The sequence below is a fragment of the Aptenodytes patagonicus genome, chromosome 1 (assembly GCF_965638725.1).
Source record: "Aptenodytes patagonicus chromosome 1, bAptPat1.pri.cur, whole genome shotgun sequence".
Taxonomy (NCBI): domain Eukaryota; kingdom Metazoa; phylum Chordata; class Aves; order Sphenisciformes; family Spheniscidae; genus Aptenodytes; species Aptenodytes patagonicus.
Window position 1 is genome coordinate 180,772,079 of NC_134949.1, and position 13,022 is coordinate 180,785,100.

The 13,022-nt window shown below is 40.8% G+C and overlaps 1 protein-coding gene across 3 annotated transcripts in view; it reads left to right on the plus strand.

Moving 5' to 3' along the window:
- Positions 1-13,022, plus strand: part of TBC1D4 (TBC1 domain family member 4) — a 113,695-nt gene that overhangs the window by 82,423 nt on the left and 18,250 nt on the right. For 2 of the 3 annotated variants that reach the window (XM_076362784.1, XM_076362792.1), the window contains exons 10-12: positions 433-659; positions 11,717-11,877; positions 12,797-13,006. In XM_076362784.1, the coding sequence (XP_076218899.1) occupies positions 433-659; positions 11,717-11,877; positions 12,797-13,006 (598 nt within the window). Of the gene's footprint in view, positions 1-432; positions 660-2,492; positions 2,643-11,716; positions 11,878-12,796; positions 13,007-13,022 lie in introns of all 3 variants that reach the window. The other variant, XM_076362799.1, reaches the window with a different exon arrangement.

Here is a 13,022-nt window from a genome sequence, read left to right on the forward strand (position 1 = left end):
AAAACAGTCTCTCTTCCAGGATATCGCTATGACGGTACAGGAAGTGTGCTCATGATATGTCGAGGAAACTAGCTAAAAGCAGTTTCCCTAGTCTTTTCAATTCCTGTGTTTTCCCGAAAGAGCCAGAAGTCAGGTAGCTAGAATGCCGATCCCTGTGAGAGGATGCCCGGAGTAATTAGTATGTTGTTTGCGTTGCATATACATTTTTGTTCCTCTCTCCTCTTTCTTTTTTTTTTTGAAGAAGGACGCTGCTGGCTTGGAGTAAATTATCAAAGGATGTCTGGTTTTGGTGATAATTAACATACAATAGGCCATGACCAAGAAGGGGGAGAGGCTTTGGTGCCCCGATGCGGCGCGCGACCCGTGGGGTTAGGCGAGAGTTCTCGCAGGGCGCAGAGCGGCAGGCCTCACTCTGCCAGCACTTCCTTTCAGGACGCTTCGCCGGGTGATTCCCCGCCAGCTACTCCTCCGGCATCCCCCGTGTTCTCGGCCTGGCAGCCGTTTCCCGAGGAAGACTCAGACTCCCCCCAGTTCAGGAGGCGCGCGCACACCTTCAGCCACCCCCCCTCCAGCACCAGGCGGAGGATAACCTTCCAGAACGGGAGGTCCCAGAGCGTCCGGTCCCCGCTGCTGCGGCAGAACTGCGTCGAGACGACAAGGTGAGTCAGGGCATGCCGCGCCACGAGCCTGCTGTCCCCTGTGATTCCGGTACACGAGCCTCACCCGTGTTCCTTCTTACGGAAGCTGTTTCTGCACTGCTCTGGGTTTGATTTATTTATTTATTTTCAGCCTGTCTTCTCCGGCTCAGGGCAGTTTGCTGCCTTGCAGTAACTCGCTAATCCCTGAATTAGTGATTCAGGGGAAGCGTCAATCCAGCAAATCGATCATCAGGCTGGCTGCCGGCGCCGGCCTGTTTGTTTATTTATTGATTTGTCACCTCTGAGCTGAGCCTTTTCGGCAGTGTCGGTAGTCAGGCCCTTTGGAGAAGAGGTCCTCACCGCTTTTAACTGCAGAGACGATAGCCTGACGGTTTAATGCCAGGATGAAAAAGGCACTGACAGCTTCAAGTGTCAGTCACTGTGTTAGCCAAGCTCCCAGAGAGTACGTCCAGAATTAAAACTGGTGAGGAGTCTCACAGAAGGTCTTAATGATTAAACACCTCCACTGAACTGTGAGGCATGCGATTTCCCTGTTTGCCTTTTTCTGGAGCTTGCCTCTGTAACTTCTTTCCCCTTCTTTTTTGGAGACTCTCCAGCTATTAACATGTGGAATACCGTTCTTTCACTCAGTCACAAGAGGTCCCCACAGTTCATTGTGGGCCTCTTTGGTTGTACTTTCTTTCTCTGCCTCCATCCTGGCTATCTGCAGTAAGTGACCATGCAAACTCCGAAACCTTTACAAGATTCAGGCCCGGATGAGCTGAATTTTTTTCTGTTGGAGGAGCACTTTCTCCAAAATACTCGTCTGTTTCCCTGCTTGGCTGCAATTATGCTTTTTGTGGGCTTTTTCTAAAAATGGCTTTAAATAATAATACCTCACCCATTTGATGTCTGGCTTAAAATATCAGTGAATGCTGCACCAGCTTGTAGAGAAAGGCAAAAAAGCTTATTCTGTTTAAGAGAATGGAAGGGGGTGAAGGGTAAGAAACTAGCCTTGAAATAGCTTTGTTACATTGTGTTTCTGAAGAGATAAATAATGTGTTTTTTACTGAGATAAACTTTGGTTATTTTTTTTTTCCCACTGACCGTGTTGTATGCAAACAGGAAACCCTGACAGTTCAAACTGAAGGACTTGCTGACTTCACTTCTTTGTAATAACTTTTAAGAAGTCACTGATTAAGTAGCATGATCAGCAGATTCTCAGTCAAAACAGTTTGTAACAACTTGGTTCTAGGCTGGGATTTTTTCTTCTTTCCTTTCCTATTGAGGATTAATCAAAAATGTTAAGTAAAAGAAACTGAATTAATTTTTGTCTCCCAAACACTTGTTACTATTCTTAAGTAATGTTTAACTGTGTAGTAGGACTATCTTTCTTGACTTAAACACTTCACAAAAATTTATCCAAAAATAAATAATCTCTACTTTCTAATGTGTTCTAGCAATACACGTTATTTACAAGAGCAAGAGACAACTGAAGGGAAGAAACAAGGTGGTTCATGTTATTGGAAGCAGGTTTCTAAGGATATTTTCTGAATGTTTCAGAGATTCTTTTTCTGAATTTGCTTTGAGAATAAATAAGGCTAAAGGAATAAGGTGGTCTGCCTGTTCTGCGATGTCATTGAAATGTTTCTTAAAAGGAATCAGCTGTAACAGCAAAATCAATATCATCAGGGAAATTGCCCAGTAGTGCACTTGGTACATTTTATCTTCTGGGAAACAAAGTTACTGTAAGCCAAGATGAGGTACTTGGCCAGTATCTTTAATCTGGATGTTTTGTTGTTGTATCCGAATCCATGCTGACCCATCTCCTATGTTCTTTTGTTGCCTGCACAGCCCTATTGTTGGGGTTCGGCGCACTCTCAGTGAGAGTGAATCTGCGTCACCTGGTCTCCCCTCCTCTGTCTCTGCCCCTTCTTTCCTGAAAAGCTTTTACCAGGGCTCAGGAAGGTTGCTCCAGCACTCAGAAAGTGACCTTTCCAAGAGGTGAGAGCGCTGTCTCCTGCCTAGTTCTTCAGTGCCACCAGCTTAATGACAGGATTCCTAGAGCAATGCAGCACATGGGATCTCTCCCAACTCTGCCTTGTGCTCCTGCATTTCTAAGAGACTTCCTAAGTACTTGGTGGAAATGGGCGAACAGGCTTTTGGCCAAAAAAGCCTGTTAAAGATAGAGGCTTGTCTGCTGATATCTGGTAGCCGTGACCTATTTCTGTGGCAGTGTTGCAAATCTGTTGCATTGGTTTGTCACTTGAAATGCAATGGTTTTTAGGAGTGTCACGCCAATTTAATGCTTTCTCTGCTGAATGCAAACCAGCATGTGTTGCTGTGATGACTGGCATGTGAAAGTAAGGAAAGAGCAGTGTGAAGAGTTTACAGTACTAACGTGGGATGCCTGTGCATGAGGAAGGGGAAATGCCAAGTTAGCTGGGTGATACTAGCTGTGACATGTTTAGAGAGAATAGGAAAATAACTTCCAATTGAAGAGGAGTGGGGAAGAAGCGAAGGTACAAGAAGGGCTTTCTGACATCGGTGTGAAAGACAGTATCTGAATGGAAGTCACACTTCTTTTTACTGAAAGAATAGGCTCTCCTTCAGGAGGGTGCTTGAGGAAACTGCATATGGGTTATTTTTTTGAAGTAGGCCTGTAGTGAATAAGGTGGAGCCATAGTTTTGAACGTCATGATTTTTTTTTTTGCCAGTTGCTGGCCTTTTTATTTCTCTTCTGCCAATGACACCACCTTTTTCCTTCTTCAGTCTGTCCCTGTTCATTGAGCTATACTTGTGTTTCTGGTACTCTTCATCTCTGAGTGTGGCTCTCCCCTAATCGTTCCCAACAGAAAACTGGATTTGTAGAAGGTTTTTTTGTGACTGTTTCTCCCTGGAAAACTAACAGCAGATTGCATTCTTACAAAAAAAAAAAAAAGTGTTGATGAGATCTGGATTCTGGGTGTGTTAGGACCCTAATACATGGGGATTTCAGTCATATGAGATGGGTGTGGAAGTTTTTAGGGGCACCTAAAGAAATTTTTTCACCCTGTGGACTGCAGTTTCATTGAACACAGATTAGTTTGTCATCTCCATTTTAGGGTAGACTGTAAGAAATTACGTAGATATACAAACTAATGTGAGAGGCAGTTGACCTAAAGGTGCCTTTAAGATACAGTTTGGGTTAGTCATCTCTAATGATATATAGGGTAGAAGAAATACAAAGTACGTATCATCTCCTTAAGCACACTGTATCCTGCCTTGATTTCACTGACGTTTAAAGTGTCTCTGGCCTCTAATCTGTAATTGGTGTTCAGCATGCAGCCAAAAACTGTAACGTAGACACAATTACAAAGCACATAGTGGGAAATCTCTACAGTTTAGATCCTTCCAGCAGAATAAACTTGTGTATAAATGGAATAAGGTGAGACATCTTACAGGAAGGTGACTACATAGCCTTAGTGGCAGGCTCCCACAGCTTTTAAGAAGTACATTTTAAATTGTCTAGATTCACTTTCTAATAGAGGGATAATGTAAACTAATCATTACTTAATTTTAGGAGGTCTTTCCAAAACCAATCTTAGAAATATTTCACAGTTTTGAAGAGGGAGTCACTTTAAGGTGACCCCACCTTTTTACCCAAGCACAAATGAATAAGGAATAAGCAGCATATGTTTTTGAAACTTGGGAGGAGAGATTGACATCTCATCCAGTGTAGAAGTAGGCTTTTAATATCGCCTGTTTGAAACCTTATGTCCAGTAATAGTTACTTTATAAGTGAATTGGATGCCTAGATTTTCCATTCCCTACTACACTGCAGTAACGCTAGAGACTAAGTAGCAGGTGAATTATTAAAGTTGAAATTAGAGAAACTGGTGAGTGCACACCAGGGTGTGCAGACAAATGGCAAAAAAGTAACCTGTCTCTTACAGACTACCTCTTATTTGGGTTCCAGTCCAACTTTGTTTCTGTGTTCCCTTCAGTTAGCAGACTTTGTCCAAGCTGAACCAATGCCTAGGTCAGTTTGTACAGGCAGCTGGATCCTATGAAACCTAGCTTTCTGGATTTGGGGAACGTAGGTACTGAGTATTGTACTAAAACTGTACTTTAATGCCAGCTGATTCCAATCTGAAATGTCTGAGATTATTACTCTTTCTGGATTTGGTTACGCACGCTAGTCAAGATACTGTGTTTCATTATAATGGAGTTTGAACTGTAAGGTGAGGAGATCTTCAAATTAGGAGTAATTCCCAGAAGACCACCCTGTTTCTACTTAGGCTTCATAGTATACAGGTTTCTGGTACCATTTCATCTTTAATCTTGTGAAAATGGGATCTCATTAGCTATAGATCTTGCTGGGAGCAACTGGGCCTGAACTGTCATGGTAAGGAAACTGCAGTAGCAAGGGTGAAGTGTTGGCATCTAGTTGCGTTCATGAAGTGAATATAACAAATATAGTCAGAAAGAAGTGCCAAATGAATAATGCTGATGCGATAAGAGGTAATCCAACTGTTACTTGAACTGGCTAATGGAGAGTGAAATATATTGTCCAACTGATGGTGGCTGAAACTCTTTAAACTTTACCTGATTGAGCTTGCAAATGTGTGTCGTGTCATCAGGTTTATGAATGAGAGGAAGTTCAAATCTTTTACGGTGTGGTTTTTCCTGTGGGTTGGTTTGTTTTGGTTTTTTTTTTCCTTTGGCTATTTTTCACGGAGAGGACCATCTTCTATCCCTGATAGGCTCAACATGAGGTGTTCTTAGCATTCTCATGTGAATGTATGTTAGGTTGGAATTGAGCGCAGTGTGGCAGTCCTTTACAATCTGAAGACTATAAGCTGTTTAACTGTTAGGAACCCTAATTATAGCTTGAGTGCATTTTCCTCTCTAAGAATAATCATGGTTACTGTGCATTCACGAAGTGTACCCTAGCCACATTGCACTGGATGAAAATTCTTTATAGTCTGACTTCCCGTATCATGTAGCTTTGAGATTACATGTGATGCAACAGGCAGCTTTTCTTGGTGTTCTGGTGAACTTCGATGTGCAGGAGCAGAGCCAGTTTCAGTTGGAATTCATTTTAGGAAGATGTTTGATTTGTAGCTGTCAAATGGGCCTATGCAAACAACACCAAGCCAGGGTCAGCTGGGGAGCTGTGTGTTAAAAAGCAACTCTGCTTATTATATATGTGTCTTTAAGTATTGGCCACTGTATAGAAGATGATTCTGATCCATGTTTACATCACACTTGGCATGTGGTCACAAACTGAGAAACTGATGCTAGAGTGTTGGACATACAGGGTACAGTGGCTCCCACCTGAACGTAGACGTCTTCATCTCAGCTAATCAATGGAGAGAAGTTGGTGTTTCTGCAGCACAGTTGCTGTCATCCTAATGGATTGTCTTTAATATTCTGACATTTACAGACCTGATCCTGCTTATTTATCTACTTTCCTTCCCGAACACTAATACAGCCAGTTGTGCCTTTGACTGGGAACATCTTCATTTAGAAAGCATGAATGATGCCCTAAAAGTGTCTCGACCTTCATTAAAAAAGAAGCCTCAGTTGACTTGCTAGGATTTAAATGGCTATGTTGGAAATACCTAAAGCCAGGAGAAAAAAAATTATTCTCTAGATAAGTTCACTATGGTGAAAGACATACCTTTTTTTCATAATGTTTGTGAGGAGGCTGAGCTTTTTGGGTTTAATTCTAATGATCTAAAGGTGATGCTTTATGTGGAAGACAGAAAACACTGATATGTTTTGTGCTTTAAGGAATGAACAGTATAGTAAAGCTGGACATCAACACAATATTAATAGGTGCCTTCAGAATGTTTTTATTGCATTGTCAATTCATTTGTCTAGGGTGGAAATGGTCCACATAATCTTGACTTTTGACAAGTGTGTTGTGCAGCGTTTAATATTGAACACAAACACATATAAGTATTAAAAAAAATATCCTGCCAACATAGAGGTAAACAGGAATTTGAGAGCATAATCTGTTTTTAAACTTTCATTTCTGTAACGTCTGGAATTCTTGGCTTTTATTCAACAGCTGCTCCTGAAAGCTAGGCTATTGGAAGAATCTGTTTGGTTTTTTAATATAAAAATAAAAAGCAGCACTTTTAAAAATGGGACCTCAGCATAGGTTTGACTAGCCCACACTGTCTCAGTTCATTGCATTGTTATGCAAGGATAATTCAAGTTGACTTATCGCCACTTGAATTTGAACAGGTTGCTTTTTTAAAACAGCTTCATTTCTCATGAAGAAAGTAAAAATACTTGAGAATATTCTTTAAACAAAATAGCAGAAAGTAATTATTCAGAATAAAAACACATGACAGGAGTGAGAACCAATAGAGAGGTGTAAACTGATCGGAACTAGTTTTTCTTCCTCCTGGAGGGGAGGAATACTTCATTTATTATGTTTACATATAGGCTTCTGCCAGCTTAAGTCCTGGGAGTTGAAATATTACCTATCCTTCTGTACTTGATCTGGGGGATTTTGTACCATCTCAGCCTCCAAACTGCAAAGTAGGTCGAGTTGATTCAGTTGCTACTTAGAGCAATCGAGAAGAAGTTGAAATGAAAGCAAACTGGGGAAAAATGCATACCTTGGCACGAGCAGCAACAGTATTTATTCTCAAGTCAGTTGGCTTGTGTGGACTCAAGTGCAAAGTAATTCAGGTAAGTATTGTGTAAAGAGTTCACAAGAAGTGGGGTAGCTTTGTGGGGTTTTTGAGTATCAGTCTTTGGGAGCATTTTAAAGAACAGTTTTGGGAGAGGTTTGGGTAATTGAAACCAAGCACTAGCATGTTTGTAATCTGAACAAGTTTTTTGGGTTTCTTCTTTTCTTTTTTTTCCTTTTTTTTTTCCCCCTGAACTAGCTGTCTCATCTTCATACTATGCATTATCTGATAGAATAGTGAATGGTATGATGCTTTGGTGAAACTGAGTTGCAGTTACCCAAGATAAAAAGTTTAGATGATCAGTACTCTGTACTCTTGAGTACTTGGGTTATCGCTTCTAACAGCTTAAGAATGAAAGTACAGACTGAAATATTTGAGGCATTATATTGAATTTTTAGCTTTTTACTTTTTCTTGCATACAAGCTGATGAATGCATTTTGGTTTCTGTGTTGGGTCAGAAGCATAGGCTAAGTAGCCTTATGGACAACCGTTATTCTTCAAACTGAACTGTGATGCATTTGTCTTAAATATAGAGTATTACATTGTTACTGTTTTCCAGAGCTGCATGGCAGGTATGTTAAGTGATTAAAACAGGAACAGTAAGTAAAATAAATTGGAAATACTCCATTTTGTGGAATTTCTCTATTGAACTGTTTGGCTTTGCCCTTTCATATGTCTGTTTTACCAAGCTGAAATATTCTGATGTAGCAGCTGTACCATAATCTAGTTGTCATTTTCTTAAAATAAATAAATAAAAGTAAAGTAAAAAAAAAAAAAATTCTTGCAATCATATCCTAGTTTGCAGTTCAGTTCTTAAGTATGTCTTCTGTAGTTCATTAAGATTTCATATACTGCCGTCTCTTAATTTGCAGCACGTTGACTCTGGTACATTTCATCTTGCTCACTTGTTGGTAGGTTGCAGCAGGACAGGAACCTGTAGAAAGTAGTGTGGTTTTTTTCCTTCTTGGCTATGCCACTGTATAACCAAGAAATATTCATCCTCTGCCTTACCCCAGTGTCTAGGCTTTATAATCCATGGTTTATACAGCAGTTATAAATTTCTTAGGTTTGAGATAGCAACTTTTTCTTAAAGTGGAAAGCATCATTAAAAACTGGAATTAATGATTGGATTATTTCTGCTAGTTGACATTGCAGCATGTTTCCCATGTAGGTGTTTAAGCCTGCGTGTTGTCAGAACAAGGTCTTTTCTTAAGAATTTTTCCCGTGAGTGTTTGAGGTTCAGTATCAGTGCCCGGACAGGAAAGTTGTGAAAGTCTCTGTTTCCCCTGGTTGGGAGGTAATAAAAACTCTGCTCTGCTTTTCAGTAGCAATGACTGAATTCCATTAAGAAGTTGTTGTTGTTGTTGTTGTTTTGGAGCAGCTTTTGCTCTTAGTCTCTCCGCTCACATTAATAAACCTCTTCATTTTGCAGGGAGCTGATAGCTAATGGTCAGATATACCTTTTTTCTTTACCCCCACCCTGTATAGAGGAACTGTATGAGGTGTTGCTGGCCTGTCTGAGCAGAGCACCTACCTGCCTGGCTGTTAAAATCCACGGCTACCTTAAAACCTGAAGTAATCTTGCAAATATGACCAAGAGCGAAGCCAGCCAGTTAAGTTTAGGTATGGTAAAGTCTAGGGTATAAGTATTGTGCAACTCCCGTTTCAGGGTGGGGAATATGTAATTAACTTGTCTGCTTTTTGCACCAACCTTCTGAACCATTCCGTCACAGGATAGGAGACACTACCATTTTACTCTGACTTCTTCCTGTTTTTACTCTGTAGGGTATTGTTTCACACCTTCAGATCTGATCTTAAGCTACGACTTGTCTGTCTGTCTTGAAATAAGGAAACTTTCTTTGCTCCCTTTCTAGCCTCCCTTTCCTAAATCTTGGTGTTTTCACAGGTGCCCTTGCCTTCCATTGAATATGGCAAGGTGTGTGCATGAGACTTTCAAAAATTTTCCTCTAATCACTCATCAGACAACTCTTTGAAAAAGGAGTTGATTAATGTTAGTTGCTTAAAATGCCAGGGGAATTTTGGAAGGGAGGGTTTAACAACAGAAATACAGGTCCTCAGAACTGTATGATTTGCACACTTCATGAGGTAGCATGTGTGACTAATCCATCCCACTGTAAAATCTGTGACTCAAATGATGTAAACAGCTTTGTTTCATACCCTAAAATAGCTACCCTCTTACTCTGACTTTCCTGTAAATTTTACTACTGTAAATTGAACACTATTCCTAGGACTGCCTGCACATTTAGGGGCACAGTAGCTGAATGTAGATTTTTGTACATAGCAGTAGAAAGGAAGTTTTCATTCCCTTGTTACGTAGCTTCTATTTAGTAAGCCCTGGAATGACTCAGTTTTTGTGTTCTAACATGTGATATGTAAGACTTGAAATAGTGAGAAGTAGTTTTGTCACAGTTATTTTTAGAAACATGAGTTATAATGATTAGTATATCCAAACTCAATACCTTATTTCCAGGAGTTGTTGGACTGAAATACCTTTGGGAAACAGCACCTGTAGATTCAAAATTAGTTTTGTAGCCTATGTTTAGCTAGCACAAGAAGTAGTTACCCCATCACCAAAGACTATGTAAGAATTAGCCAAAGAAGATTGTCACAGGGTTTTCTGTTGCTGTTTTGGTTAGTGCAACATGGGGCTCTACTAAGACCACCTACTAACAGTGTGACGCATAGGGAACTGAGGCACTGTAGAAACTAAATTGGGAGTAGAGAATAATTCAGACTATCTGTTATCCAGGGCTCCCAGCCGATAGCGCTGTTCTTAGAGGAGAGCAGGGGTGATGCCTAATGCTGGGTAGGTGAACTTGAAGACACAATTATTTCTCTGCCAAGATATGGAAACAGGGTCCGATACCTCTGTATGATGGTGAGTCCAGTTTGCTCGCTGAGGCTTACAGATGTCAGGGAGCTGTTGTAGATCATTAGCATAGGGACAGCTTTGATTGCCAAAAAGGCCAATTCTAGCTTGGTGGATTGTCATTCAGCACAGAGTATTTGATGTGAAAAGTGCTGATTGAGATGGTGTAGCTGGTAGACTGGTGTAGCTGAAACTTGAATAAGACGCAGTCTGCCTCCCTTGCAGATTTCTTCTTTTGTGCAAGCCAAATGTGGGGAGACCGACTGCAGCTGGCAAACTGTGATCATCTGCAACTAACTTACCACTACCAACACAGTGAACACTTAACCTGCTGGGCTTTCCTTTCATCTAACTCTTTTTAGGGACTTCGTACTGTAGCATTGAAATTCTTCACAGGATGAAGGTTTGAGTGTAGCTACTGCTGTGTTGATATAGCAGTTTTCCCTGTGATGAAGATGAAGCTGCAGACACAGCAGCTCCCCGTATTTGATGCTGTCTTCCCGAGAAGCCTGTAGTTGTGTGTCATGCTGTTGACCTTGCATGGAAGGATTTGTGGCAGATAATCAACGTACCCATTGCTATACAAGATCTGTGCACCTACTTTACGACCACAAATGCAAAATGCTGAAACATTTCTGAAAGTAGCTCAAGTACTTCTGAAAGCTAAATGTTCTTTCCTCTGGCAGTAGTCAGTAGAGAGGTCTGCTTGATGTCCTCTTAAATGACCTCCCAGCAAAGCTTCCCTGTATCCTCTCCTTGCCTCTTCCAGCAACATAAGCTACTATTAAAATTACTGTGTAAATATATTTCTATGTGGCAACTGGGGAGGAGATCAGCTCCTTTCAGGTCATTGTGGTAGGAACTGAGCCTGCCCTCTGTTTGCAAAGACTCTGCTCCTTCAGCTGGAGATGCTGATGAAACTTGAGGACATTTTGGCCCCATTTGTGCAAGTGAAGTCTCCGCTTCTTGAAGCATAGGAAAGGCCAGAACATTGCCTCCAATGAAATATTCACCTATGAGCTCATCATGCCATTTAAAATGGCACTAAATGGAGAGTTGTGCTCTGCTAAAGCAACATCTGTGCTTTTAGGGGTATTACATCAGATCACCCCAGTAAGACTAATGTATGGCAAAGCAAAACCCATTGCTGTCTGTTTTAGAGGCTAGATATTACTACGTTTTTCTCTTAGCTTTTCAGAAAGTTTAGCTTTTATTCTGAGCTTCCAGTTGGGCACATTATGAATGCTATGAATTCTTCCTGGTAGTATATAGTGCAAACTTCACAGCACTGTGTTACAAGAAAACAACTGAGCACTTCTGTATTCAAGGTGAAGCTCACACACAGCACGCTTTGCCTTCTAAAGCTTCCCAGCAAATGCTCCTGCAGGTTTGGCTGTACATTAGACAGACTTAATAAAGATTTTTTTTTTTTTTTTTTTTTTTTCCTCCAAAGATGACTGACTTTGATCACCCCATCTGCTTTTTCTTTCCTTCAGTGATGGGGAGGGAAAGAAAAGAACATCAACCGTCTGCAGCAGTGAATCTCTAAATGCTGTGGGGGCCACACTCACACCTCGCCGCATCTCCTGGCGGCGGAGAATATTCCTGCAGGTAGCTTCACCTATGAATAAATCTCCTTCCAAGATGCAGCATCCAGGTCTGTGTGTGCTTTTAAAGAAAATAAACAAGCAGTTGTTACTGAATAGTTATTACTATAGTGAACTGCAACATGTGAAAATATGAAAGGGAGAAGGGAGTCAGCGTGATACAATATTCTTGCTAGAACCTCACTAGAGAACAGTTGTGCTCAGTTGGCTTTAGGTCTTTGTTGCTTTGAACAGAGGATTCTGTCATCAAAATCAAATGGATTGCAATCTGCCATGGCTGCACTGGTAGCAAGGAAACGAAGAACTGCCTCTTGCTGACAAAGATACCCTCTTTAACAGTTAGCAAATTTACCCTAGCCTGCTTATATCGTAGTGTTTGCAGAAAATGGTAAATTTTCTGCCTTGTCCTTGTACAGCGCATAGCACCTGTTGAGTGTGTTAATAATTCTTATAGCTTTAGGTCATTTAAGGTAGAAACCTCTGAAATATCTGAAATCCTGCTATGCTGATTTAGTCCCATTGGTGGAATTCACAACCATAGGTAAATGACAAACTCTATATTTAGTGACCATAAAGTGCTATAGCGCTGCCTATAGTGCAGCTTAGCAGATGGAAAAAGTTGCTTTTAGTATAGAGCCTGTGGTAAATCACAGCAGTAAACAAGCTCTGCTGTAAAGGAGACTGTATGGATAAATGTTTCTTTGTAACTCTAGAAGGAGCTAGCAGGGGAAAGGGTTGAAATACTGGGTGACCCTTTATTTAGCTTTATTCCATTAAATAACTTTAATTTAAATAAAACACTTTATTTAAAAATAATTCTCTACTGTTGAACTGCATTTTCTCTGTCTTTGGAATCAGCACCTCACTGCTGAATGTGGAAGACAGCTATTTTTGTTCTGCTGTGACTTAGATTTTCATGATATGTCAAACAATCTGAGTTTCCTGTAATAGCTTTCTGCTTCTTTGCAGATGGTCATGACGGAAGTGAATTGTTACCATTATCCCCTCTTGCTCCACCCTTGGAGGAGGACCCTCTTGTTCTAGTATTGCAAAATGAGGATGGTCCAGATAAAACCGGAGAGAGGAAAAACTCAGAAGAACTACAAAGTCTGTGGAGAAAAGCCATCCATCAACAAATTCTGTTACTTCGAATGGAAAAAGAAAACCAGAAGCTGGAAGGTTAGCTATTTAGAAA